This window comes from Oryzias latipes, chromosome 7, assembly GCF_053564925.1.
Source record: "Oryzias latipes strain Hd-rR chromosome 7, Olatipes_Hd-rR_3.1".
In the NCBI taxonomy this organism is placed as follows: Eukaryota; Metazoa; Chordata; class Actinopteri; order Beloniformes; family Adrianichthyidae; genus Oryzias; species Oryzias latipes.
Genome location: NC_136243.1, coordinates 9,304,186 through 9,330,910, shown reverse-complemented (window position 1 = coordinate 9,330,910; position 26,725 = coordinate 9,304,186). Strand labels below are relative to the sequence as shown.

The 26,725-nt window shown below is 40.4% G+C and overlaps 2 protein-coding genes and 3 long non-coding RNA genes across 33 annotated transcripts in view; 2 read left to right on the top strand and 3 right to left on the bottom strand.

Annotated features, from left to right (window-relative positions):
• Positions 1 to 7,057, bottom strand: part of LOC110013731 (uncharacterized) — a 33,598-nt gene extending 26,541 nt beyond the window's left edge. For 10 of the 29 annotated variants that reach the window (XR_013657375.1, XR_013657371.1, XR_013657377.1 and 7 more), the window contains exons 1-2: positions 5,109 to 5,246; positions 2,660 to 5,022 (exon numbers count right to left, since the gene is read on the bottom strand). Coding sequence is in view for 4 of the 29 variants with exons in the window: in XM_078950159.1 (XP_078806285.1) it covers positions 3,658 to 3,729; positions 4,879 to 5,022; positions 5,109 to 5,288 (396 nt within the window). In the remaining 25 variants the exon portion in view is untranslated. Of the gene's footprint in view, positions 1 to 2,659; positions 5,023 to 5,108; positions 5,289 to 6,026 lie in introns of those variants that run through there. The other 19 variants (XR_013657367.1, XR_013657368.1, XR_013657369.1 and 16 more) reach the window with 12 other exon arrangements.
• Positions 5,466 to 26,725, top strand: part of LOC105358101 (uncharacterized) — a 29,886-nt gene continuing 8,626 nt past the window's right edge. The window contains exons 1-4 of the mRNA XM_078950154.1: positions 5,466 to 5,563; positions 9,949 to 10,089; positions 10,291 to 10,611; positions 10,874 to 11,023. Coding sequence (XP_078806280.1) covers positions 10,029 to 10,089; positions 10,291 to 10,611; positions 10,874 to 11,023 — 532 coding nt within the window. The 5' untranslated portion in view covers positions 5,466 to 5,563; positions 9,949 to 10,028. The remainder of the gene's footprint in view (positions 5,564 to 9,948; positions 10,090 to 10,290; positions 10,612 to 10,873; positions 11,024 to 26,725) is intronic.
• Positions 8,920 to 10,540, bottom strand: LOC144994027 (uncharacterized). Its single transcript, XR_013657402.1, has 2 exons — positions 10,424 to 10,540; positions 8,920 to 9,988 (listed from the first exon to the last, which is right to left on the bottom strand). It is a non-coding gene; the product is annotated as an uncharacterized LOC144994027 (long non-coding RNA).
• On the top strand, positions 13,079 to 13,926 carry LOC144994026 (uncharacterized). Its single transcript, XR_013657400.1, has 2 exons — positions 13,079 to 13,200; positions 13,635 to 13,926. It is a non-coding gene; the product is annotated as an uncharacterized LOC144994026 (long non-coding RNA).
• LOC105358100 (uncharacterized) lies at positions 15,012 to 23,571 on the bottom strand. Its single transcript, XR_013657398.1, has 5 exons — positions 23,107 to 23,571; positions 22,585 to 22,905; positions 22,165 to 22,314; positions 19,662 to 19,751; positions 15,012 to 19,519 (listed from the first exon to the last, which is right to left on the bottom strand). It is a non-coding gene; the product is annotated as an uncharacterized LOC105358100 (long non-coding RNA).

Here is a 26,725-nt window from a genome sequence, read left to right as displayed (position 1 = left end):
TGTAGGAAAGCCTTAATAAGAGTTGTTCTGTCTCCCCCAATTTTGCATGTTTTTTATTTTATTTTTACTATGGGTTTAATTGTTATTTTTTTCTTGTTTTGGGCAATAAGATTTAACAATTCACCGTACAGATATAAATTATGCATCTTACGCTGCCATCTAGTGGCCACATGCGGTATGGAAAGGTGGGAAGCTTGTTTTGGAGAGGACAAGCACGTTCTGCATGTGGCGGGGTGATGCGCATGCGTTGAAAGTAAAGATGTTTAGCTGTCTTTAAGATCAGGTACAATATTTAATTATTTCAGTATCTCAGAGGTAAAAGTATAAAAATATGTTCAGTTTTCATTTCAATGTGGGGATGATGTTCCTTAATTTGGTTTTTATGCTGTTTTGGTCATGTTCTGATTTGCCCTGTCTGTGACAACAGATCCATGTTGTTCATACACAGCTGGTCCTCATTTAGCTAATCACCCTCAGTGTATATAAGTGTCTGGTTTTCAGTTCATTAGTGTCCGTTCACTTGCTCTTTTTCTTTGTCACCTATTTGGTTCGCACCCTCATTTTGTAATATTTCAGTTTATTAAACGTTTGATTTCCTGTCACCAAGCTGGGTCTCCTGCATTTTGGTTCCTCCACCACCAGTTCCTGACACCCAAACCCCTACAGATTGAAAAAGTTCAAAAAGTGGGGCTGTTTTTCAGCATGACTTCATATCATTGAAGGAATAATGACTGGAGAAAAGTATGGAGACATTCTTGATCAGAATCTGCTGTCATCTGCCAGGCTGCTGAAGATGAAAAGAGGGTGGATCTTTCAGCAAGACAACGATCCCAAGCACACAGCCAAGGTAACACTCAACTGCTTGAAGAAAAAGAAAAGAAAGCTGCTAGAATGGCCCAGTCAATCACCAGACTTGAATCCAATTGAAAATCTTTGGAAAGAACTGAAGATCCGGGTTCACAGAAGAGACGCCCGGAACCTTGAAGATTTGAAGGCAGTTTGTGTGGATGAATGGGCCAAAATCACACCTGAGCAATGTATTCCACTGGTTTCTCCATACAGGAGGCGTCTTGAGGCTGTAATCACCAACAAAGGTTTTTGCACTAAGAAGCCCCATGAAGCTTTTATAGGGGTTCATGTAATTGTGCCAGAAAAAGGATTCAACCATTCAGGGCTTTGAAACCACACAGAACAGCTGCATCTGGTGGCAGAGTGGGTGTATACCATGCTTCAACTAAGCTTGCAACACTTCAATGTGAAAATGATAATGAAAACATGTAAAACAAAACAATGTTGGTAATGACGATAAAAAAATCTACGTAAAACACTAGTTTTAAGTTTTCTGTGAGAAGTGCTTGACACAGCAAAACACACATCACATGAAGGAAATAAATGCAAAGCAAAATTTAAAAAATTGTTAAAAACTGGTCTTGAACACAGGATCTCTGGATGCAGCCGCGCGGGAGCCCGAAAATGGTTAAGCTTAACTCTTAACTTTTCCCATTCATTTTCTATGGTAGTTGCAGCTGGGTAGCTTGGTTGGTAAGGTGAAAAGCTGCCACACAGGAGGGGAATGAACAATGGTAATGGGGCAATTACCATATCAATTGCTAGCAATTAACATCACCCAGTGAGGGTCCCTGGGCAAGACCCTTAAGGCTGCTGCTCACTGCTCCTCCAAAGGATGGGTCAAATGCAGAGAACAAATTTTGCACACCTAGGTGTGTGACAGATTGGTGTGAGTGTGACACTTGGACTTTTTTTCTTTTTTCTAGTTCTTAACACTACGGATGTAAGATATTTTTTCACCACTAGTGAGATTTTAGGGGCGCTGTTTCCACATCCTCTTAGTATTGAGGATTTTACAGGAAGAGCGTACAGGAAGAGAAAACAACAACAATCTTGCGGCCAGATTTGATCAGATCGCTGTTAAAACACAAGAGCACAAGCTAAAGTCTGATGCATAATAAAAAAATTAACAGGACAAATGTTGCACCAAGAAAAATGATAACTGCCGTGAAGCAAGTCAAAGTTTTATCAACACAGGAGGATAATTCGCAGTGCAATACCATACCTATGAGACCGCAGCAAACATGCAGAAAAGATAATCACAATAGATGCAAAACCAAAAACAAAAAAATTCGAACATTAAAGAAAACTGTGATGCATCACTCGGTCAGATATGGCACACATTAAAAATAGTGTCCAATCAAAAATGAGGGGAAGTGACTATTAACAAAGAAATGACAAACAAAATAGAAAAGAAGTAGTGCGCTCCTTGAAAACACAAAACCAAAAAAACTCAAACAGGACAGCAGGGCACAGTACTCCAACACTATGGGTGTAACGACACCCTCAGGTGCCTCCCATTACATCTCTCCCCCTCAAAGTGCATCGTCGACGACGATGTAGTTTCCACCGAGACCTTATGTTACATAGGCAATTTTTGTGGGTTGGAATGTTGGCCTGCTGTTTTTCGGGTTGACCTCCTGGGCTCACAAACTAGAGAGATGTCAGTTTCTTCTGTGAGCTCCTGACCTTGAGGAGGTTGCATCTGAGGTGGTACCTCATCATCATGTACATTCAATGGGTCATCCAATTGAAGCTCAACACCATTATTAACACCAGCTTCCTCCTGTGCATGCTCCAGAGCCTTTACCAAAACATCCTCAGCCAACTTCCTCTCAGGGATACTCCGTAACTCTGTCCTGTGTACCCATCTCAGGGGGCCATCCTGACCTGCAGGGGCGACAGAATACACAGCCCCTTATGGAGATGGTGGACAAAGAATATGATAGGGAGGTGGGTCCCAAAGATCTTGAATTTTATTCCTTCCCCTAGCTCCATGATTCCTAGTGTACACGAAATCACCCTCCTCAAAATCTGGGGCCAGACACTGATCCTGCATTTTCAGGTCTCTTTGTGCCCTGATGTTTTCTATCCTACGCCGCACCGCTTCGTAGGCCACAGCTAAAGAGCTCTGGTGCACCTCAAGCCATTCGTCCATAGAGAGATTGTGTTCTGCTTCAATTCTCACCAAAAAAATCTACTGGTAACCTCAGGTCTCTGCCAAACATCAGAAAAATGAGGTCATACCAGTTGATTGATGGACAGTCGTATTGTTGGCGAATGTAACTTGAGAAAGGTGCCGAGGCCATCTACGTTTCTGCTCAGGTGGTAATGTTCGTAAGAGGTCATGCAGTGTGCGGTTAAAGCGTTCACATTGACCATTCCATTAGGGATGGTAAGGAGTTTTGCGGCTTTTGTCAACCTGATACAGTTTGCAAAGCTGGTGTACTAGATTACTTTGAAAATTCTGCCCCTGTCCGAATGAATAAGGGCTGGGGGACCAAACAGTTGAAACCAATGTTTCACTAGTGCCTCTGCAACAGTGCTAGCTCATTGATCTTTTGTAGGGACCGTTTGTGTATATTTTGAAAACACATCTGTCATCACCAAAACATTCTCCCTGCCATCAGTAGCCGGATCCAACACAGTAAAATCTATTGCCAGAATTTCATGAGGTTGAGAGGCTGACCCCATATAAGTCTTTACTTTTGGCTGTAACGCTTTCGACAGCACGCACCTGTCACAGCTCCTGCCCCACTTATCCACATCTGAATACATGTTCGGCCAATAATAACTCAACCGAATTACCTGCAAAGTCCGTTCGGTGCCCTCATGGCCATGCTTATCATGCAGTGAGTGAAGAATGGATTCCTGTAAAGACTGAGGCAGCACAAACTGATTAGCGTCTCCCTGTCCATCTGAACTGTAAATACAGCTGTAAAGCACCGACGCGTGCTCCCGGAGACGCTTCCACTGCCTTATCAATTCCCAGACTGGTTTACTTAACCAGTCTGGGATTTTACCGATGTGGCATTTTACCGCTTTCCCAGTATTTCGTAACCTTTGTGCCATCCTAGGCACTTTGACATGGGGAGTTAGGTCATCTAGACCCACTAGACAGTACACTGAACCTTTTTTCTTCAATGATTTGTGATCTTCACTGGTGTCCATGGATAACATGAAATCTTTCCACCTTCATCCACCTTTGAAAAACTGATATAAGACTACATGTTAGTCTTAGATCAGTCCTTTCTTTACTCTAAGCACTTTTAAATGTGTCTGTTCAAATAGAATCATATTCATATGTTTACGTTTTTTTTTCTTTCCGGTTCACTGAGTAAAGGTCTAGCTGCTGCTGCTGCCACCGCCAGGATCACCTTTTCCTTTCTTCTGTTTGCTGGTTGGCCACGTTCTGTACTAATGCAGGTGTTTTGTGTGATTGCTTTTGTGATTCTTAAGGTATTCATTGTTTGTTGTCAGGGGTAAATACAGAATTATTTTATTTGCATGGGTTTGGTATGAAAATGATTGAAAGAAGCCAGTCCTAAAGAAGCAGAATTACAAAAAAGTACACGTCTTAACACGTCAGAATAAAGTGGCTACACATGGATTATTACATCATAATGGTACCTTTCCTGGTCAATCAAAAGATAAAAAAATTAAGCTAATTATTCATTCATTGCTTTTCATATCACACCTGTTATATTGAGCAAGTTTTTTTACATGGTTTTGAGTGTTTTGCACAATTACTAACAAAGAACTGTAAATTATTTGGTCATTAGTAATAATAATAACAATAATACTGATATGGTGCCTCTGTCAGACTTCTTCCCCTCTCCTCTCCACTTGGCTCCTGATTCATCCCAGCTGCAACCACTTACCTCATTGCCTCACCTGCCTTCATAAGGAGCTCCAGGATCATCATTCTTCGCCAGTCCATTACCCCTGATGGTGCATATTTGGTCTCCAAGTCTAGTTCTTTGTTCTCTCGCTATGCCAAGCCTGCACCTAATATCTCTCTCTACTCACCCCCAGGAATCCATAGCCACAAGTGGTCGCCTGAATCAGCCTCAGCCCGGAACCCTCATTCTGCCTACTCTGGACACACCTCGAGCCTCTGCCATTCCTCCTGTTCCCCGGATCTCCACCGAAGACGACGACGCCTCCCAAGACCTGCGGAGGAATCCACCATTGACGCCACCGTAGTCTGCCCCTCGTGTTGTGGACACCATAAATCCTGCTCACGCTCTCTTACTTACCTGTCCATTAAATCCATTTACCTGGCACGCTCGTCCTCCTCTCTGTTTCTTCCGGGTTCCAGCGTCTGGGTTAGCTATGACAGAGCGGACTGGCCATAATCCCGACCCAGCTGACCCGGAAGACCTTCGGCAGACAGTCTCCCAGCAAGGGATTTTTCTGGAACTCCTCTCCAGTGCCATCACTCGGATCACGACCGTTCAAGAGGATTTGATTTCATGTGTAAAAGGCACCACACAAACCATCACAAAACTAACTGAACTCCATGCTAATTCCGCTCCAGGCCTAACATCTTCCGGCAACACCGCTGCTTCCGCTACCTGTCCGTGCGCCGCTCCTGAAAACATCCGACTACAACCGGAACCATTCTTCGGGGACGTGAAAGCCTGCAGAGGATTTTTACTGCAGTACCTGCTGATATGTCAACAAGCCCCCAGATACTATCTAACGGACCACAGTAAGATAACTCTCATAGTTAATTCTCTAAGAAATAAAGCTCTCCAGTGGGCTCAAGCCTTTCTCTTTGTCAATCCTACTCACCTTATTTATGAACGTTTCCTCAGCGAGTTCTGCCTTATATTTGACCAACCTCGAAAACAGGAAGAGGCGACCCGGCGGCTACTCGCTCTCAAACAGCGGAACCGACCCGTTTGCGACCATCTCGTCAATTTTCGCATCGTAGCGGTCGAAGCTGGCTGGCCCGATTTAGCTCTGAAAGGTATTTTTTACCAATCGCTGAACGAGCAGATAAAAGACCATCTCTGTCAACAACCTGAAGCTCGCTTGTTCGAGGAGCTAGTTTCTGCGGCGCTCAGGTCGGACATCAGACTACGAGAGTGTAAAAAAAAATGAAGCCATACACCCCCAAGTCCCACAGCTAAGCCACTCCACACTCCAACCGTCAGTCAGAGCATGCATACCTAGATTCCCGTTCCCACTAAATCTCCGGATGAACCCATGCAGATCTGCCACTCAAGACTGTCCGAAGAGGAGCGTCGCAAAAGACGCGAAGCCGGAGCATGTTTTCTACTGTGGAACAAAAGGTCATTTGGTTTCTGCTTGCCCACAGCGTTTTACACTCCCCAAGCCCCTCGCTAGACGACAGGTCGTGAGGTGAGTTAGTCACCAAGGATTCTGGTAAAGAATTTCTGTTTTTACCTGTCAAGTTATGCTACGACCTCGGTATTGCGTAAATCTGGAGGAAGAGAATTCCATAGCTGGGGGGCGGAGCGACTGAAAGCTGTGCCCCCCATGGTGGCAAGACTGGCAGGTGGGACATGGAATTGGAGAGAGGAAGTGGAGCGGAGAGATCGGGCGGGAATGGAAATGTAGAACCCCCCCATCCCCACGGCTGAAGAATGATCCTTACTCACCAAAAACCCTTCTGAAACATTTCTGATGCTTTGTAAAACATTCATTAAAGAACATTGGAATATTGCTCAACATAAAGAGGTTTTTCTTTTCAAAGGGAAAGGGATAAAATGGAAGAAGATGAACAAAAGAACGAATGAATGAAGACTTCTATTGTTTGTTGATTCTATTGTTTGTTGAATTTTTTTCTAGAATAAAAAAAATCCAAATATTTGTTTGAGTTTCTTTTGTATTGGTTTTTGCTTTCCGTTTTGGTCTCTGTCATGTTTGAGTTCTGTTTCCTGTTTTATTTTGAAAGGTTTCCTGTCTTGTGATGTTCTTGAGTTTTATCATGTTCACCTGTGTCTTGTCATTCCTGTTTGTATTTAAATCTTGTCTCTGCCTTCCTCTTGTGCTGGTCTATTAACGTCACTAACGTCTCTTCCCTGGCTGTCTAGTCCATGTCTGTCTCCTGCCATGTTTTCAAGTTTTGCCCACAGTGACTTTTGTTTTGTTTTACCCTGCTCTGCAGCGCCTCTTGTTAATTAAATCCCTTGCTCTGAAACCGTGTGCCTCCCGTATCTGCATTTTGGGGTCCTTTATGCTCCCCAGCCCTCCCTATATGACAATATTTAGATGTTTGAACGTTAGATGTTTTATAGTTTGACAAATATAAACAGAAGCTGTATGAGAAACAGTTTTCATGTTTCCAATAGAAAATGACACATTTATATAGATGTTCTCACATACATCAGATGACATTTGCTTAATCAACCATCTGCTTTCTCCTCTTTCAGAAAATGATGTCAGATCAACTAGAAAAACACTTAAACCAACATCCAACACGTCAGAATAAAGTGGCTACACATGGATTATTACATCAAAATGGTACCTTTCCTGGTCAATCAAAAGATAAAAAAATGAAACTAATTATTCATTTATTGATTTACATACCACGCCTGTTCTACTGAGCAAGTTTTCTTACATGGTTTTAAGGGGTTTTGCACAATTACTAACAAAGAACTGTAAATAATTTGGGCATTAGTAATAATAATAAAAATAATACATTTTATTTCAAGTGCCTTTCAGGTCACCCAAGGTCGCTGTACAAGGTTAAAAATAAGAAAAACAGAAGAAAACATCAATAAGAAATTAGCAGAGTAAAACATGAATAAACATAAAGACATAAAAACAGGATAGAAAAACAGACAAGTGAAATTGTGTTGACTGAATGGATTAACTGTATGATTCTTTGAAGAGATGAGTCTTGAGTTTGGATTTGAACAGTGGCAGCGCATCAGTATTGCATAGATCTGGAGGAAGAGAATTCCATAGCTGGGGGGAAAGCGACTGAAAGCTCTGCCCCCCATGGTGGCAAGACGGGCAGGTGGGACATGTAGTTGGAGAGAGGAAGAGGAGTGGAGAGACCAGGAGGGAATGGAATAGTGAAGAAGATCAGAAATGTAGAGTGTAGCCAGGTTATGGAGTGCTTTGAAGGTTATGAGGAGAATCTTGAAACTAATTCTTTGTTTTAAGGCCAAGCCAGTTTAAGTTTTGGAAAATTGATGTGATGTGGTGGGATAATAGGGTCCTGGTTATGATGCAGGCTGCAGAATTTTAGAAAAGCTGCAGTTTCTTGAGAGATTTATTGGGCAAACCAAACTGGAGGGAATAACAGTAATCGATTCAAGAAGTGACAAGACTATGAGCAAGTACAGCAGTTGTATGAGGAGTGAGAGAAGGGCGGAGATGGGACACATTGAGGAGATGAAAGTAAGCAGAACGGGTGATGTTATTAATATGAGATAGTGAGCTAGAAAGTGAGCTGTTGAGGATGAGACCCAGACTCTTTACCTGAGAGGAGGGAAGTACGTATAGGTCGTTGATAGAGATTGAGAAGCTATTGGATTTGGAAATAGTAGATGAAGTGCCTACAAGTTTTGGAACTGTTGAGAGGGAAATTTCTGTTTATCTGAATCCAGACCAGCCTGAGAGGTCCAGCTGTCCTGCTGCTACACATGCAGGTGAGTGTTGAGGATCATTTGTCAGCTTTCCTCTGCTGCAGCGTCCTGTCTGTTTCTGACTGTCTTTTTTCACCAGTTTCATCTGCTCCAGTGAAGACTCCTCTACCACCAGAGTTGCTCGCTTTGGAACCGTCTCAAAGTAGAACGGTGCCATCTTTAAGAAGAGTGCAGGATAAAACCTACTGTCAGTGCGATAACTGTTGAGAAAAATGCTAAGTACTAAATTCATTTGGACTTTGAGATAATATTTTATTTAACAACAACTTGTGTTATTTTTGTAGCTGTCGTTGGAAGAACCTCTGCTCAGTCTGCAGATTCCAATACAGGGGAAGCAATAGAACTTGTCGGGAAAGGTTCGGGATTCATTTGTATTATATACAGGGAACAGCGTGCCCAACTGTTCAAACACAAGTGACATCTGAACCGTGGTTTGACCCAACAATGCATATGGCGTTTCATACGTTATCAACCACGTGATTTCTATGCCTCTAAAAAAACTGTATTATCAAATTAGAAACAAATCTCATTATGTAACGACAGCCAGCACAAAAGATTGAAAATTACCACATACATTTGAAAAATGTTATTTATTTCACTCATCAAAAAATGGGATTTGAAGACAAAATCCATTGTTAAACAGTTTGATTACCTTGTCATGTAGATTATCAGGCTTCAGTTCCCTCAAGAAGTCTTTTTCTATTTCATTAAGTCAGTGCTGACAGCCGAGTCTGTCCAGTTGTTTCTGAGTAGGTTTGAATTCACTTTAGAGCAGAAAATTTCCGCTGGGCAGACTCAGTTCATAGCTGCCAACTCCAGGCCCTGGTGCTCCAGCTCCTGCCAGAGGGCCTCAGCTCCACTTGCCATGAGTGTTTCCTTCATTTAATGCTTTCCCCTCCAAGTGGGGCAAAATAACTACTTAACTAAGTAACATAACTAAGTAATAATCTACTTCATGTCCAAAAAAAATAAATAAATAAAAAGGGTTTCTGTTAACAAACCCAAAGTTATTTATAGAATTTAAAGTATTTTTTACTTCACATCAACAAATACAAAATCGATCTACAAATGTGTGAAATTTACAAAAACCAAAAGTCTTTGCAATAAAGTCCTTGATATGTAAAAAGCTTGAAATCATAATGCTTCTTTCAAAAAAGGACCAAAAGACCTTGTGACCGGATCTCCCACAGTTAGCTATGAATGCTGGAAGATAAAACAGTCCAAGTCTAGATCACACGATCATGTGATGCTGCTGAAACCTCATTTACACAAAACCACATTTCTACTTTTTCAGAGACACAAATGTACTTAGATTCAGAATTTACTTCAGTCTCATTTATGTTTGTTGAAAATGTAGATTTAGAAGCTTGTTGTTTAAAGCTCTGAACAAATACGAGGAAGAAAGAAAAAAACCTGAAGTGACTTGATGGAGGAAATACTAACCACAGGAAATTGATGTATTTGTGTCCAGAGTGTGGGTTGTTGTTGACTTCAGCCTCTGACAGAAAACACTGAGAGAAGAAGAGACAGAGAAGAGCAGAGGAGAGAACAATGTTTGACTTCACATCACTTCACTTCCCTCTGTTTCTGACATGGATGCTCACATTTACAGGTAAGAAACATGACAGAGATTCAAACATGACCTTTCTGAAAGCATGGAACATGACTTGTTGTGTTCTTAATGCTAATGACAGCAGGCTGCTAACCACATTGACTTCAGTGTATTCTTTAAACATGCATGTTAAATGTCTAAGATGTTCATGAAAAGGATCAACACAACATGTTTGTGTTTCTCTCTTTCTCTAAACTGTAGACGCTCAAACATTCAGACAGAAGACTGTCAGAGTTGGAGATGAAGTCACTTTGAAATGTGAAAATGCAAATGATTTCAGTGATGGATGTTCCAGAATCACCTGGCTGTACAGTAATTCAGGACAAACATTTACCCTGTTTGAACTCGGGAAGATTCACAAAGATGTTGGATCTAAATCAGATAGACTGAGTCTTACAGAGAAATGTTCTCTGGTGATAAAGAAGATCACAGATGAAGATGCTGGAAGTTACAACTGCAGACAGTTCAGCATATCAGGAAAACAGGAAACAGATTTTCAGGTTGGACTGAACTTAATAAAGAGTAAGTTTTGATTTTAATATTTGAAGCTTTAAGTTTGTGAATATGAGACTGAAACATACAACAACTGATATGCAGACATTATGAAGACTTCTATTGTTCGATCTTTTCTAGTTTATGCATCTAAACATGAAATTATTGACAAATATAAACAGATGCTGTGTGAAAAATATTTTTTTCTGAAAAAAAACATTTTTTCTATAGATTTTCTCACATACATCAGATGACATTTGTTTCATAAAACTTCTGCTTTCTCGTCTTTCAGAAAATGATGTCAGATCAACAAGTAAAACACTTAAACCAACATCCAAACCATCTTCTGCATCAACATCTGCAGCTGAATCCACAACAACCACAGAATCAGTTCTGTCTACATCCAAACCATCAGCTGCAACAGATCATCTCTCTAAAGGAGGTATGTCTGGAATAAATACTACAGAACAGAGAGAACAAAGGTGGTTTTTGTTCAATTTAGAAGAAACAACCTGTTAAATGATTATTTTCATCTTTCTTAAACATCAGTCAAACATAAAATAATTTAAAACATAAACTTACTAAAATAGATGACGCTTTGACTGTAGCAGCAACAGAGATGGATGCCTTCAAGGCAGGATGATTTCTTCAATTATTTTATTGTTAGTGTCTGAAACATGGATTTTCTTAACTTCTGTGATTTCTTTGATTCAAAAATATTCAGATCTGGAGCTTCTGAGGCTGCTGCTTGGAACCTGCTTAAAACACTTGTTAAGGGCCTATCCCATGATTTTCTTAAGCCTTTCAGAGTAAATTAGATCCAAATACAGTATTCCCCCCATATTCACGGGGGTTAGAGACCAGAGACGTCTGTGAATAATCCAGAATAAGTAGAACCCCCCCCACATCCCCCCACGGCTGAAGAATGTCCGTCACTGATCCTTACTCACCAAAAACCCTTCTGAAACATTTCTGATGCTTTGTAAAACATTCATTAAAGAACATTGGAATATTGCTCAACATAAAGAGTTTTTTTATTCAGAGCAATTGACTTTACCAGACGCAAAAGTCTCATAAAGGCGTCTTGAGCTGTCTGAGTTTCTGTAATGAACTGAAAGCATCACATAAATAAATAAATAATCTGCAAACATGTGAAACCGCAAATATTTTAACTCGAATTAGCGGGTAAACACTGTACTCAGAAATTCATGAATTGATCAAAATACCACTTTGGGGTTGTCTATAGTGAGGAATGAACATTATAATACACTAAAAAGCTAAACAAATTGATTTTACATGATATAGGCCCTTTAAATGACTTTTTTCAACAGTTTGATGTGTCTTAATTTGACAGCATTGATTTTAAGTGTCACTATTTTGTTATTGATTTGGTTTTTCTCTATTTTTAAATGTTTTGTTGTTGATTTTGCATCTTTACCTGTACAGTTCTTTTATCAACATTTTTCAAAAGTGTTTTATAAATAAACTTTTAGCTGCAGCTTCTGCTGGTCACAAACCTACGGTGGCCCTGAAGTGCAAACCATTCAACAAATCACTCGATACAAAAACATTTTTAAGATCACAGCAACAATTTAAAAAGCAGTATTACATTTTAGAAAACAAAACAAAATTTCAGAAACCAAAACATAAAAAAGAAAAAAGAAAAAAAAGAAAAAAAGATTTCAGAAAACAAAATTAATTTCCAGAAAAAAAAAGAAATATTACAAAATGAAAACATTTCAGAAAAAAAAATAATTTCCAGGAAAAAAAATGAAATACAAAAAAATGAAAACATTTCAGAAAAACAAAATGAAATATTAAAAAATGAAAAACATTTCAGAAAAAAATGAAATATTAAAAAATGAAAAACATTTCAGAACACAGAATGAATTTCCAGAAAACAAAACGAAATCTTCAAAAATGAAAAACATTTCCAAACCGGAAGAGGCAGGTACTATGGGACAACGCTGATTGGATGATGATGTTTGTCAATCATTTGAACTGAAAAGTATTTTAAATGAAGCGACGACGGATTTTATCGTCCAAACAACAATGTACTATAATAATCCACGTATTTCCCATTTACATATTAAATCAAAAATGCAGCAAACAGATAATGAAGGTTTAAATTATTTTTTGAATATTTCGTCTGAAGCAGAACGGTCACCCGGAAGTAGTTTGTGTGGATGACGTCCGTTCTGCAGGTAAACAAAGAAAGGGAAGGACGATAAAACGTTAACTTAAACGTTAATATTTGAATATTTAGCGGATGTGATGGCAGAACGCACGCAGAAATATCAACACCAACCAGGTTTACAAATGTTTCAAAATGTCGTGAGAGGATTCTGTCTAAAGCAGCAGCTGCGAAGAAACGGGTGTTAAAGACGGCGCACATCAGGAAATGCAGTCCCGCCATCCACAGATAAGGTATGGAGGCACATTTGTTTGATCTAATAAATGTTGCGTTAAACGTGATTTCTAGGTGGGTGTTTACAGACAGATCCAAGATCCTTCAGTCATACGTTAATGACAGGTTACCTCATCAGCTGGAGAGGGGGGGTCACGTGGGCAGGATTCTCAGACAGGTGTACCAGCCGCATAAATCAGCAAAGCTGTCAGGTAAACTGCAGCAGTTTGTGTCTCAGAATAACATTTATGAATGCTTCTTATTCACACTATTAAGATCTGTGACTTTAGAGTGTGTCAGTGCACAGAAACATGACAGTAAATGACTGGATGTGCACATCATCAGACACGTCCAGGTGTGTAACTAACAGTGGCAAAGTCTGTAGAGTAAAAAAAATCTTTAAAAAACATTTTAGTCTTTCAGGCAGAGGAGGAATACATAATTGTTTTCGAATGTATTTTTATAAGACTGAAATAATGTATTTTATTCTGAGTTTGGTGTTTTGACCCCTCCCTAATGAATTTCTGGTTTAATCCATTTTCTCCTCATTTTGATGAACTCAACTTTTTCCTGAATGAAAGATGAACGGCAGCTGATGTTTTTCTGTCGGGGATTTATTTTTAATTTATTCATTTATTTCTGTCAGGGATTTCAATGGAGCCGGAGTCCAGTGCAGAGGAAGCTGCAAGCATGTACGAGCAGGAACTGGCGTCCCTTACCTGTGCATCTTCCTCTGGATGTGATGCTGAGCAGCAATGTGGACAAACCTTTCCTGACATGACTCTATTTGAGAAAGTTGTTAAGCACAAACAGACTTTTCCCAGATGCATTTTTTCCTCTAATAAATGTGACTGACAGGTACGCTGAGTAAATGCTGAATGTAAACGTAACATTTGATTGACTGCATGAAGAAGCCCATAAAGGAAAATCCACAACTGTTTACTGTATAAATCACAGAACCAGGCTGGCTCGGAGCTTTTTCTCTCATGTTGTCACCGAAAACGGGAACGGCTATCATGTGAAGACGGTTCGTCTCCATCGGGTTCCTTTTGCGCATGCGCGAGATAAAAAAAAATAATCTTTTCAAAGTAGGACTTTAATTAACATCCTAAAATCAACATCCTTAGAGAAATGTGACTGACAAAAGAAAAGATCACAGAATTGATTCTTACCTGAAGATGATTGACAGTGTGAACCTCGCAGCCGTAGACATTAGCGCACAGCGTTCATAGTAAAAGCGCTCACAAACTACTTCCGTGTGATCGTGTGTTAGGCGAAATGTTAAAAAAAGAATTTAAAAGTTGATTAACAGTTTGCTGCAATTTTTATTTGATATATAAATGGGAAATACGTGAATTATCATTGTAGATTGTTGTTTGGACGATAAAATCCGGCATCGCTTCATTTAAAATACTTTTCAGTTCAAATGATTGACAAACATCATCATCCAATCAGCGTTGTCCCATAGTACCTGCCTCTTCCGGTTTGGAAATGTTTTTCATTTTTTAAGATTTCGTTTTCTTTTCTGGAAATTAATTCTGTGTTCTGAAATGTTTTTTATTTTGGTAACACTTTATATTAAGATTCCTTAACAAGCTTTGTTAACACATTAACAAGCATTATAAATGAATTTATAGGGTGTTAGTAAGACATTTATTAGTACAATAAGTCTAATAAGGTTTTTTAAATTACTTAGTTAACACATTTACAAGCATTATTATTAGGATGTTTTCAAGATGCTAATGATGCATTTACTGATATTATAGGTGCCTTACAAATGTGTCAGTGTTAATAAGTTAATAAATTTTTTTCATTTTTGTTTTTTAAATTTGGTTTCTGAAATTTTGTTTTGTTTTCTAAAATGTAATGCAGCTTTCTAACATTTTTTTTAAATTGTTGTGATCTTAAATTTTTTTTGTATCGAGTGATTTGTTGAATGCTTTGCACTTCAGGGCCACCGTAGATTTAGCCTTAGCAGCGAGCTAAACATTAAGGTCTCCAAAAACTCCACAAACTCAATCTCTTTTACCACTGTTTAATCTGTTAAAAAAATCATTGCTTTTCAGAGTTCCAGATTACGGTAGCTGACAGGGCTCACACTACATACAAAAGAAAAAATGCAACGGCATTACCCGAAGCACAACGAAATTACCCGCAACACAATGACATAACCACAGCAATAGCATTAACCTCAGCACAACGTAAATGAGGACTTTTTTTCCCCTGCCGGCGAAAAATAATTCAGTTTCAAACTACAGTATTCGGTGCAACAGAGTTTTAGAGTTCTGAGAAAAAGTCAGAATTTTCTATGCCCTTTTTTTTTCTCCATGGCCCTAATCCTTTTCCCTAAGCAAGTGTACGAAAAAAAAAACAACTCTTAATTTTCCAGATTCAAAGTGGATGTGAGCATACGGGGCAGCAGCAGACCGACTATACTTAGTTGAACAGGTGATCTGAATGTTTATTGATAAAGTTCCAAATGTTTGTAAGCTCATTTCTTCAATTTACGATTTATTCATCTTTTATTTATTGATGGGTGGTTTGCAGGATCTCTGCAGCCCGATGAAGCTGTCGCCGACGGCGTGGGGGTTTCCCTGCAGCTGTCCACTTGAATCCTTTCTTCCTCCATTAACCCTCCTGTTATGTTACGGGTCAAATTGACCCGTTTTAAAGTTTAAACGTCTAGAAAAAATAGTTAAAAGGATTTTTTTCAGCATGAAACTTATTCTGCTTGCCTTAATTAGCGTAATCAACGTGTGTTATGAAAATGGTTCATCTCACATATATGCAACCACCCCCTGCATGTTTATATCACATAGATACTGTTCGAGTCAATTTGACCCAGCAGTCAAACTGAAGGTACAAGGATGTCTTATTATTACTGGCATCGCTTGGGGGAGCGCGGTAGTGGCGGTTTTAGGCACAGGTAATATGGGCAATAGCCTACGTGCACGATAGAACTTCCGGTTAACTTCCGTGTTTCGAGTGTAAGGCCGACAACTTCCTGTTGGTCGTGTTATTGTTGTGGGGAGTTTTGTTGAGTTGCTAGTTTTGAGTAAATAGGAGCGACTTTGGGGTAAAAGACAGGCGTTTGGTGTTTCAACGCGTGACAAAGACATCACAACATTGTTGTGTACCCGTGTGCGAATTTGTCAAAGTACAATAGTACTATAAGCTTTCATAGCTTTCCAGTATATCTGTCGGTGAGAGCCGAATGGATTGTGAACACGGCGGGAGGACTTCACCCCAAGCAAGACGAGTCGTCTTTCGTATTTCCAGCAATCGGAAAGAAAATGCGTCATGTAAACACACCGTTCGCATCGTTGTGCCCCGGTGAGAGACTCGTTCGGATCAAAATTTCTTTCCGATCGAGATAGGTGGGTTATACATATCGTTGTTCATGTAAACCAGGGGTGGGCAATTCCAGGCCTCGAGGGCCGGTGTGTCTGCATGATTTCCAGATAGTCTTGCCCTACTCATGGCTGATTACCTAGTTCAGGTGTGTCCAGCCAATAATCTTGCCCTATTCGTGGCTGATTACCTGGTTCAGGTGTGTCCAGCCAATCAGAACATGCCAGAGCAGGGTATGCTGGAAAACATGCAGGAATGCGGCCCTCAGTGCCCACCTCTGATGTAAACGGTCATTCCGATCGTGTGTCACTACTGCTCTGGTTTACGTCATGCATAGATGGTGTTTCGCTGAGAGAAAGCTTTGGAGCGCATACGGGACCAACCAGCCGCTCCGCTCTCGCCCTGCTGGCTCTCCCCTCTCTTTCACCCCTCACGAGGGAGATGCGGGGGGGATGCGTGCCCACTGATGTCTGGACCCGGCATCAACCGAGCTCTGCGTTCGGGCTCCGGTGCCAGTGGACCGAGTGAACCTCTCTGAGCAGAGCAGCTGGATTTATTAATGTGTTTGAGGGGAGGGTGCTTCGTTACGTGTGCGTTTTGTTGTTTTGTTTTGTGTGAGAATTCGGACTGCGAGCCGACCCGCCGCTCTGGGTTAGCGGCTGCCGGACTCACGAGGACAGAGCAGAGCTCGAGCCGCCAGCTTACACAGCCATCTCAGTCATTAGAAACTGTTCAAAAAAATCACACGGAATTGTGTTTCTAGTTGTGCCCTGACAAAATAAAGGCTGATGTTATTCCCAGACATTTACGTGGTTCGTCCTGGATTTTGTGTCCATCAAAAGGCTAATGTTGTTAGCCCGTGTTGTTAGCCTAACACTGGGTTCTTCTTCCAGCTCCGTACTTCTTCCACAAAAAAAGCACTGACCACAAGGATTAAATATAAAATGATGAGTGAACAGGCACTTCATAATATTCATAACATTAATAAAAGCACGTTTGGAAGATCGCCTCGTATATTACCGAGCTGCTGCATATATGTGACAGCAAGGTATGTTTACAACGGGACACATTTCCCTTCCGGTATTTTCGACACTATTTTTTCGACACAATATTTTGCCCATGCACTGGTCAACAATCCTGTAGATGTCGTTCACGTCGATTTTTGGGAGACCTTGTAGACAACGGGTGAAATATGCCATCTTTCGCAATCAAAATCTGCCGTGTCGCTGCTATAGAAGTCGCAAACCGGAAATGGTCGGTCTCACACTCAAGGCAGCGGAAGTAGAACTCCTTAGTTACGTGCACGGAGCCTATTGTGCGGTGCGCAGATTTAACGTGGGGGCGGTGGTGACAGCGGCTCAGTGCTTGGAAAAAAATGTCGTCCACTATTCGGTTTCTATTGTTTGTCCTATCAGAGTTTGTAACAGCCTGAAACCTTTGAATCCCCGTCCCTGCAGCTGCTCCCGACTTCTGACACACGCGGCTGCGTGAGTGAGAACGAAAAGAGGAGGGGTGGTGTGGGCTCTGTCTGCCAGGTGGAACGGGCACACGGAGAGCTGCCTGTTGCGCAACACCAGGATCACTGGCCTTTCGGTCAGTGTTTTTCAACCAGTGTGCCGCGGCACACTAGTGTGCCGTGAAAGATGGTCAAGTGCGCCGTGGAGAAATTGCCCTCATTAACTGATCTAAAAACATTTTCCATCTCCAGGAAATCAGCTCTTTGTTCATCCAAACAGGTCCTGATAAAACACTGAGTAATTAGGAATATAAAAGATATTAAAATTACTTTTTCTTTGTGTTTATTTAATTCTATTAAAGACATTTTGATAAGAATCACGGTACCGCGATTTAGCTGCAGCTATAACTGTGTAAGGAAAAGTCCCGCCCCTTTAACTGTCTCCGCCAATCATTCTTGAAGACTTAATCACATGTCATCAGTCTGACCAATCAGAAGTGGTTAAAGTCTTCACTTCCTTGTTCTTAATTCTGCTGATAAAGTTGCTCAGTTCTAACAAAAATACCAGCTAGAGCTCGTCTTTAGCTGGTGGTTCATCTCTGAGAAAAAAACAGCCGCAACTTCCTGCTTTTTCTGCCACAATTATCACAAAAATCCACGTGAGATTGGGCGCGGGGGGGGGTGTGTGTGTCAATCAATACAGACCATGAATTTCTGCTTTTTTTTTTTTTGGATGCTGGTGTGCCGCGGGATTTTTGTCAGGGTTAAAGTGTGCCGTGGCTCAAAAAAGGTTGAAAAACACTGCTTTAGGTTCCTCAGCTCATGCTAATAATGTCAGTCTTTGTGAACTATTGTAGACATTTTGATGACGTGTCTTTATTTTCCATCAATGTATTCTTCTTCTGCCTGTCGTTTAGTTGGTGTCAGAAAGACATACAGACAGCAGGTAATGCAGGAAAACAGCTGCACTTTATGAGATCATGAATAAACAATCCATCATTTAGAAAAAAATGATGGAAAAAAAAGAGTGGCCTTTTCTTGTGGCCAGTCTAAGGCACACCTGTGCAATAATCATGCTGTCTAATCAGCATCTTGATATGGCACACCTGTGAGGTGGGATGGATTGTCTTGGCAAAGGAGAAGTGCTCACTATCACAGATTTAGACAGATTTGTGAACAATATTTCAGAGAAGTGGTTTTTTTGTGTGTGGAAAAGGTTTCACATCTTTGAGTTCATACCATAAAAAATGGGAGCAATAACAAAAGTGTTGCGTTTATATTTTTGGTCAGTGTAATTCTTTAAAGGATCAAGAAGCACTAAAGTGGGAAATTAAATCATACAGATTGAAGAATTAAAAAATAATCCACATTCTTTACTGTTTGTTTGAAATATTGTAACTCTCTGTACAGATTGAGATGATAATTTCTCTCTTTTTAGGTGAGTCAGAGATTTCTGAACTGACTTATTTCATGTTGAGTAAAAATCAACATGAAATAATCACGTAGAAATGATGTCCCGCTTATTTTAAAGAAAGTCTGAAAATATTGACTTAAGTTTCTTTAGAAAAAAGAATTTAAAAACAATTTCTCCTCTGAAATGATTTCTGTCATGATCTAAAGCTGGTCTTCCATCATTTGGTGGTAAAAGTAGAAGATAACTTTAAAATGTGGTCATCAATGGAGTCAAGGAGAAGCAGGCAGGTCTTCAATTCATCATTCTGCTCCTGTGAGAAACACAAACTGATCACTCTGACTCTTTGTTCTACTTTATAAGGACAGAATATGAACTCAGCTCATGTTTCATGGAAAAAGTCAGAATCAGTCATAGTCTGTGTCTGTAACAGTTTCATGTGTTTGTGTTGTCACCTTGTGTTCTGGTCCATATGCAGACTGATGCAGTGATGACTGAGAGTGTTGCTAAACCCACAGGAACATAGATGATCCTCCACCAAACACCTTCAAGGAGAATCAAACCATTCAACACATTTTCTCAATAAAATGGAACACAAACATCATCACCACTTTGATGCTGATGACACTTGGCTTTTCTTTTCTTTTCCTCTAGATGACACGACTGTGTCAGCTCATGTTTCTGTCTATCCGACATCCCCACTTGAATTAAAGAAAAACTTCTTTGGCTGAGTCTTCCAGCACACTGAAAAGCTCTGGCGACTGAAAAGGCGACTGAAAAGCGCACGCCTCTGCGCAGCACGTGCGCCAGAAGTTTCCTTCCACAACAGTGACACACAGTTGCTCCGCGGACGCCTCTGCGCTCCGCCCTTGCACCGCGGGCAACTTGTCTCCCCCTTCCCATCTTCTCCGACACCCCTAGTGAGGGCGGCACCAGGGAGTAGCGCTTCGTCCCCACTGCGACCGGTCCCTTCGCGCGGCTACCGGTGGACGGAGCAAATCGTGTCCGTGCAGAGCAATCTGACTTAATACGTCTTGTTTATGATCGACAGATAGGATTTTATTTTTTTACGTGTGGGAGCCTTCAGACTGCCATCTGTCCCGCAGCTCTATGTGAACGAGCAGCCGAATTCAGGAAAGCATGTCTCCAGCTCACACAGCGGCTTTGGGGCGGTGTGAGCTTTTCAAAGCAAAATGCCGCTTAGTTCTTAAAAACTGTTCAAACAATTACGTGGATTTGTGTTTTCAGTCGTGTCCCGACAAAATAAAGGCTGATGTTATTCCCACATATTTAAGTGCAGCCAAGCTGCAGATTGCGGCATTTCCCGCATCGATTCATGTTCATTAAAGGCTAAATGTTGTTAGCGCATGTTAGCCTTCACCTAACCGTACTTCCGGCTTCGTTCTGCCACAAGAAAGCACCGACCACACAGATTGAAAATAAAATGATGAGCGAACAGGCGCTTCATAATAACCATAACAATAATAAAAGCACGTTTAGAAGATCATCTCGTATATTACAGAGCTGCTAAATAGATGGGCTAGTGCACATGTGTCAAACTCAAGGCCCGGGGGCCAAATGTGGCTCTCCATGTCCTTTTATGTGGCCCGCGAGAGCATAAAAGTTTTCAATGGACGAAACTATGGACAAAAATTAGTGTGTTTTTATTCATATCTAGGGGGAATCGGACTTAAAATATTGGAATGAGCAACTAAACATTAGGACTTAAACACTGTCCATATAACCTAACCTGACATAATAAAATTTAAAAGGATTTATGTTAGAGTAACAAGCAAACATATGTTTTTTTTATGCAACTGCAATTGTCATTTTAAAATGTTATAACAAATAAATAATGAGTTATTTAACATTAAGGAGTAGTTACATTTATTTTTCATTACATTTAATTAAATGTGTAAGTTATATCTGGCCCTTTGAGGACAACCACTATGCTGATGTGGCCCTCGGTGAAAATGTTTTTGACACCCCTGGGCTAGTGTCACTATGACTCAGAGATAAATTCCCTCCTGAGCATGCGCTGTTCTCTCCGTCACGCAGCTGACCGGCTTTTCCAAACCCGTAGGTGATGGTGGATTTTTTCACGCTGCTTTTAATGATTGCTTTTAACTTGAAACCTGCGTCATATTGTAGTGGCGATCATGTGCACGTTGGGTTTAATGGAACCAAAGGATTCATGGATGCGGCCGGGCATGCGTGTTTCTTTTTGTTGAACCATGACTGTAGTGTCTAATAGCTGAGATCAAGTACATGCTGGTTGGCTGCTTACAGGTGTGTCGATAACTAATTGGCTTGCTGCTCAAAGTTGGATTATTCATTCAGCCTCCGCTCCGAGACTGGAAGAACATTCAAGGCGGCCGCCAAATAAATCCATAAATTAGCCGCGTCATTGAATAAGCCGCAGGGCTCTAAGTGCTGGACAGAAGTAGCGTCTTATAGTCCAGAATTTACTTTAAATCTAAATCTTAGCTTCTGCACCTCTAAAGGACTTCAGTTGGGATGGGTGAAGTGCTGCTAACCTCCAACTTTGAATTTTGTCTGGTGGTGGAAAGAGTTCTTCAAACAGATGGAAGAACCTCAGGAGGAAGAGCAGCTAAATACTGAGTGATTAGTTGTTGGTTCAATTCTGAACCTTGACTGTGTTTGAGCATCTCATTTATTCTCTGATGATTTCAGAAGTGTTGAATTTTCCAGATGACACGAACTCCTCATAAAGTAACTAGTGGTGTTTTGTTAAACAACTAACTGGATCATAATTTCCATGTCGAGTCATTTTATGTTTGACTGGAAGTTTGAGCAAAAACAGAGACTTAGTCTTTTGATTGACAGGTGAGAGTTGAACCCTCAGCTCTAAAACATTCTCACTGATTTATTTCTGACAACCTTCGTGTTTGTTTGGTGACTTCATCTTCAGACGAGACGATGACATCAACCACATACCTGTTTTAGAGAGATGATCTGTTGCAGCTGATGGTTTGGATGTAGACTGAATGGATTCTGCGGTTGTTGTGGATTCATCTGCAGATGTTGATGCAGAAGATGGTTTGGATGTTGGTTTAAGTGTTTTTCTAGTTGATCTGACATCATTTTCTGAAAGACGACAAAGCAGAAGTTTGATGAAACAAATGTCATCTGATGTATGTGAGAAAATCTATTAAAATCTGTCATTTTCTATTGGAAACATAAAAACTGTTTTTCACAAAGCATCTGTTTATATTTGTAAATATAAATAACTTCATATTTAGATATTTAGAAAAGATCAAACAATAGAAGTCTTCATCATGTCAGCATATCAGTTGATGTATGCTTCATTCTCATATTCACAAACTTAAAACTTCAAATATTAAAATCAAAACTTACTCTTTATAACGTTCAGTCCAACCTGAAACTCGGTCACCATGTGTCCTGATGTGTTGAACTGTCTGCAGTTGTAAATTCCAGCATCTTCATCTGTGATCTTCTTTATCACCAGAGAACATTTCTCTGTAAGACTCAGTCTGTCTGATTTAGATCCAACATCTTTGTGAATCTTCCCGTGTTCAAACGGGGAAAATGTTTTTCCTGAATTAGTGTACAGCCAGGTGATTCTGGAACATCCATCATTGAAATCATTTCCATTTTCACATTTCAAAGTGACTTCATCTCCAACTCCAACAGTCTTCTGTCTGAATGTTTGAGCGTCTACAGTTTAGAGAAAGAAAGAAACACAAACATGTTGTGTTGATCCTTTTCATGAACATCTTAGACATTTAACATGCATGTTTAAAGAATACACTGAAGTCAATGTGGTTAGCAGCCTGCTGTCATTAGCATTAAGAACACAACAAGTCATGTTCCATGCTTTCAGAAAGGTCATGTTTGAATCTCTGTCATGTTTCTTACCTGTAAATGTGAGCATCCATGTCAGAAACAGAGGGAAGTGAAGTGATGTGAAGTCAAACATTGTTCTCTCCTCTGCTCTTCTCTGTCTCTTCTTGTCTCAGTCTTTTCTGTCAGAGGCTGAAGCCAACAACACTCTGGACAGAAATACATCAATTTCCTGTGGTTAGTATTTCCTCCTTCAAGTCACTTCAGGTTTTTTTCTACTTCCTCATGTTTGTTCACAGCTTTGAACAACAAGCTTCTAAATCTACATTTTCATCAAACTATAAATGAGACTGAGACCCGTTGTCAAGGTCTTTTGATCCAAATTCCTTTTGAAAGAAGGATTCTGATGTCAAGGACATTATTGTAAAGACTTTTGGTTTTTGTGTTTTAAACACGTTTTTAGATTTGTATTTTTTCTACATAAAGTACTGTCAAGATATGGTTCATCTCTTTAACAGCTCCTCCTTCAAGTAACTTCAGAGGTTTTTTTCTTCTTCCTGCTCATGTTTGTTCACAGCTTTAAGAAAAAAAGCTTCTATTTCTTCATTTTGAAACAAACTAAAATTTATCCTAAAGTAAGTGTCTTAAATAGTAGAAATCTGCTTTTGGGAGAGTGAGGCTTTAGCAGCAGCACATGGGATCTAACTTTTGACTGTTTTTATCTCCAACCATTCACAGCTAACTGGGTGAGATCCAGTCTCAAGGTCTTTAATCCTCCTTTTTTTAGAAACCGTTCTGATGGGATTTCTTGATTTTTGATTTCAATACGTTTTCAGTAGGGGTGTGTATTGGCAAGAGTCTGGCGATATGATACGTATCCTGATACACGCCCCGCGATACGATATGTATCCCGATATTTTACCGAAACATATTTTCTTTTTTCTTTTTTATTTTTAATATGACTTTGAAAAAAACGACCTGAATTTCAATGTGTTCCAATGTAATAAAATGGTCAAATTCAGTTTATTTAAATGATCACAATGTTAAGCACTGCAACTGTATCTCATAGATAAGTTGCATTTATCAAAGCAAATTCATAGTGTTTATTTTGGTAAGTTAAAATATAGAAAGGGAACAGTCACCATTGTCTGATCTCCACAACAAAATCTTTTCAGTATAAGAAAAAACAAAGAATGAATGTGCCTTAACCAATATGTTTCTATTGGTGAAATAAAATGCTATTTATTTTTAACATTGCTTAATGTCGCTTCTCCAGTACTTTTAAATGGTTCAGGAGCCAAAATAAAAATAAGGGGGGGGAGGGATTCTTTCCAAAACAAAGTGTGATGATGAGGCAGCATGACAGAATAAAGTAAAGTTGCTTTAATGTGGCAAAGCGGTACTTTGTTTACATATCACTCAGTCTGCTCTGCTGAACCTTTGCAGACACGCTTCTTACACGCTGAAATAAACTGGTAACGCTCCTCGCCACGATGTCGGCCTTTCTTTCAGTGCGTTGTACACATCCCTCTGATCGATCAGGTCGCTGAGCTAGAATCTATTGCTGGGAGGTTCTGCAGAACTTTAGCCTGCTTTGCCAATACCAGTTTGGCCGATGCGAAGCTAAAAAGCACAGCAATCCACGTTTTTATATGTTACTGTGTGGTGGACCGAGCAGTATAAGACAAGGACAGCAAACAATTTTATCAAAAATTTTCTCATTTATTTTTCAAAACTTGTAAATGGGCAAAAAAAATGGGCCCTTAAAAGAGGTCAAAGTAATAAAATTAACTCAAGCTTTAAATTTAACAGAGGGGATCTGAACAGACAAAAAAACTTACTTAACCCTTGTGCTATCTTAGATGACCCCACCCTTGCATTGACGTGTTCTTCCTACCATGACAAAGGTGGATAAAGGTGGAAAGATTTCATGTAATCCATGGACACCAGTGAGGTTTTTAAATTTTACATTCAATGTGTGTGTTATGTTTGAAAAAGGAAGCTCCAGATCGACGGAAGTCATGCTTCGCAGATCGGAGAAACTCTGAACCATCATTTGAATTTGTGTTTCCAGTGGTGTCCAGACTAAATAAAGGCTGATGTTATTCCCACATATTTACATCTAAGATGCTCATTGCTGCATTGAGTTTTAAGTACCTCCACAGCTAAAGTTTTTAGCACATATTACCCAAATGCTTACCTGTCTTTCGGGTCCTTGCAGCGAAGAAAAAAGCACTGACCGCACGGATTAAAAAAAAATATGAGCGAGCAGGCCCTTAATAATAATCATGACAGTGATAAAAGCACATTTAGAAGATAGTCTCCTGCAGCTTCGCGCTGATATTGCTGTTCGATGACAGCTGGAGCCCCATCAACAGCTATAGCAGATTTCGCCATGCTAAACGTTTGCTGGTTGGACCAACATGCACTCAGCGGGAAGCTGCAGGAGACTATCTTCTAAATGTGCTTTTATTACTGTTGTTTCGTCGCCAGAGCATTAAGAACACAACAAGTCATGTTCCATGCTTTCAGAAAGGTCATGTTTGAATTTCTGTCATGTTTCTTACCTGTAAATGTGAGCATCCATGTCAGAAACAGAGGGAAGTGAAGTGATGTGAAGTCAAACATTGTTCTTGTCAAACATTGGGAGACGACCAAGGAGGACACCACGGTTGAAAGGAAATCATAAAAAAGCGAGACTGAAATTTGTAAAAATGCATGTTGACAAGCCACAAAGCTTCTGGGAAAATGTCCTTTGGACAGATGAGACAAAACTGGAGCTTTTTGGTAAGGCACATCTGCTCTATGTTTGTAGACTCAAAAATGAAGCATACAACCAAAAGAACACTGTCCCTACTGTTAAACATGGAGGAGGCTCAGTTCTGTTTTGGGGCTGCTTTGCTGCATTTGGCACAGGGTGTCTTGAAGTTGTGCAAGCTAAAATGAAATCTCAAGATTATCAAGGCATTCTGGATAGAAATGTGCTGCCTAGTGTCTGGAAGCTTGGTCTCAGTCGCAGGTCATGGCTCTTCCAACAGGACAACGATCCAAAACACACAGCCAAAAAACCCCAAGAATGGCTAAGAGAAAAGCGTTGGACTATTCTGAAGTGGCCTTCTATGAGCCCAGATCTGAATCCCATTGAACATCTGTGGAAGGAGCTGAAACATGCCATTTGGAGAAGACACCCGTCAAACCTGAGACAACGTGGTACAGGGTCCAGGGAACCCAATACTGCTTTAACCCAGGTGTGCAGATAATTTTTTCAAATGAGGCCAAGACGTGATACCAGTAAAAAATAACTTTATTAAAGCCAAAATATGCTAAAAACAAGGGACACAATCACAGGGGAGGGAGAATTGGGAAGGAAACCCTTCAATGGCCTAGACTTACCAACGGAGCACTGGACCGACCCACGTGGAGGAGATTGGTAAACAGATTTAAAAAATAAAATAACATAAAAAACAATCAACGCCCACCCTTTCACCAACACACACAATAAAACCAATATCTTAGAAAATAGGATAAAATCCCTCAGCAGATTCTAAGTCCACTGAAACTGAGTGGAGAAGCAAACTCTGCTCTGTTGGCCACAGCAGAGGCCAAGAAGAGGGGTGTCCCAGCTCGACAAGTGTAGCTGAGGCCCTCTGGCAGGAGCTGGAGCACCGGGGCCTGGAGTTGGCAGCTATGAGCT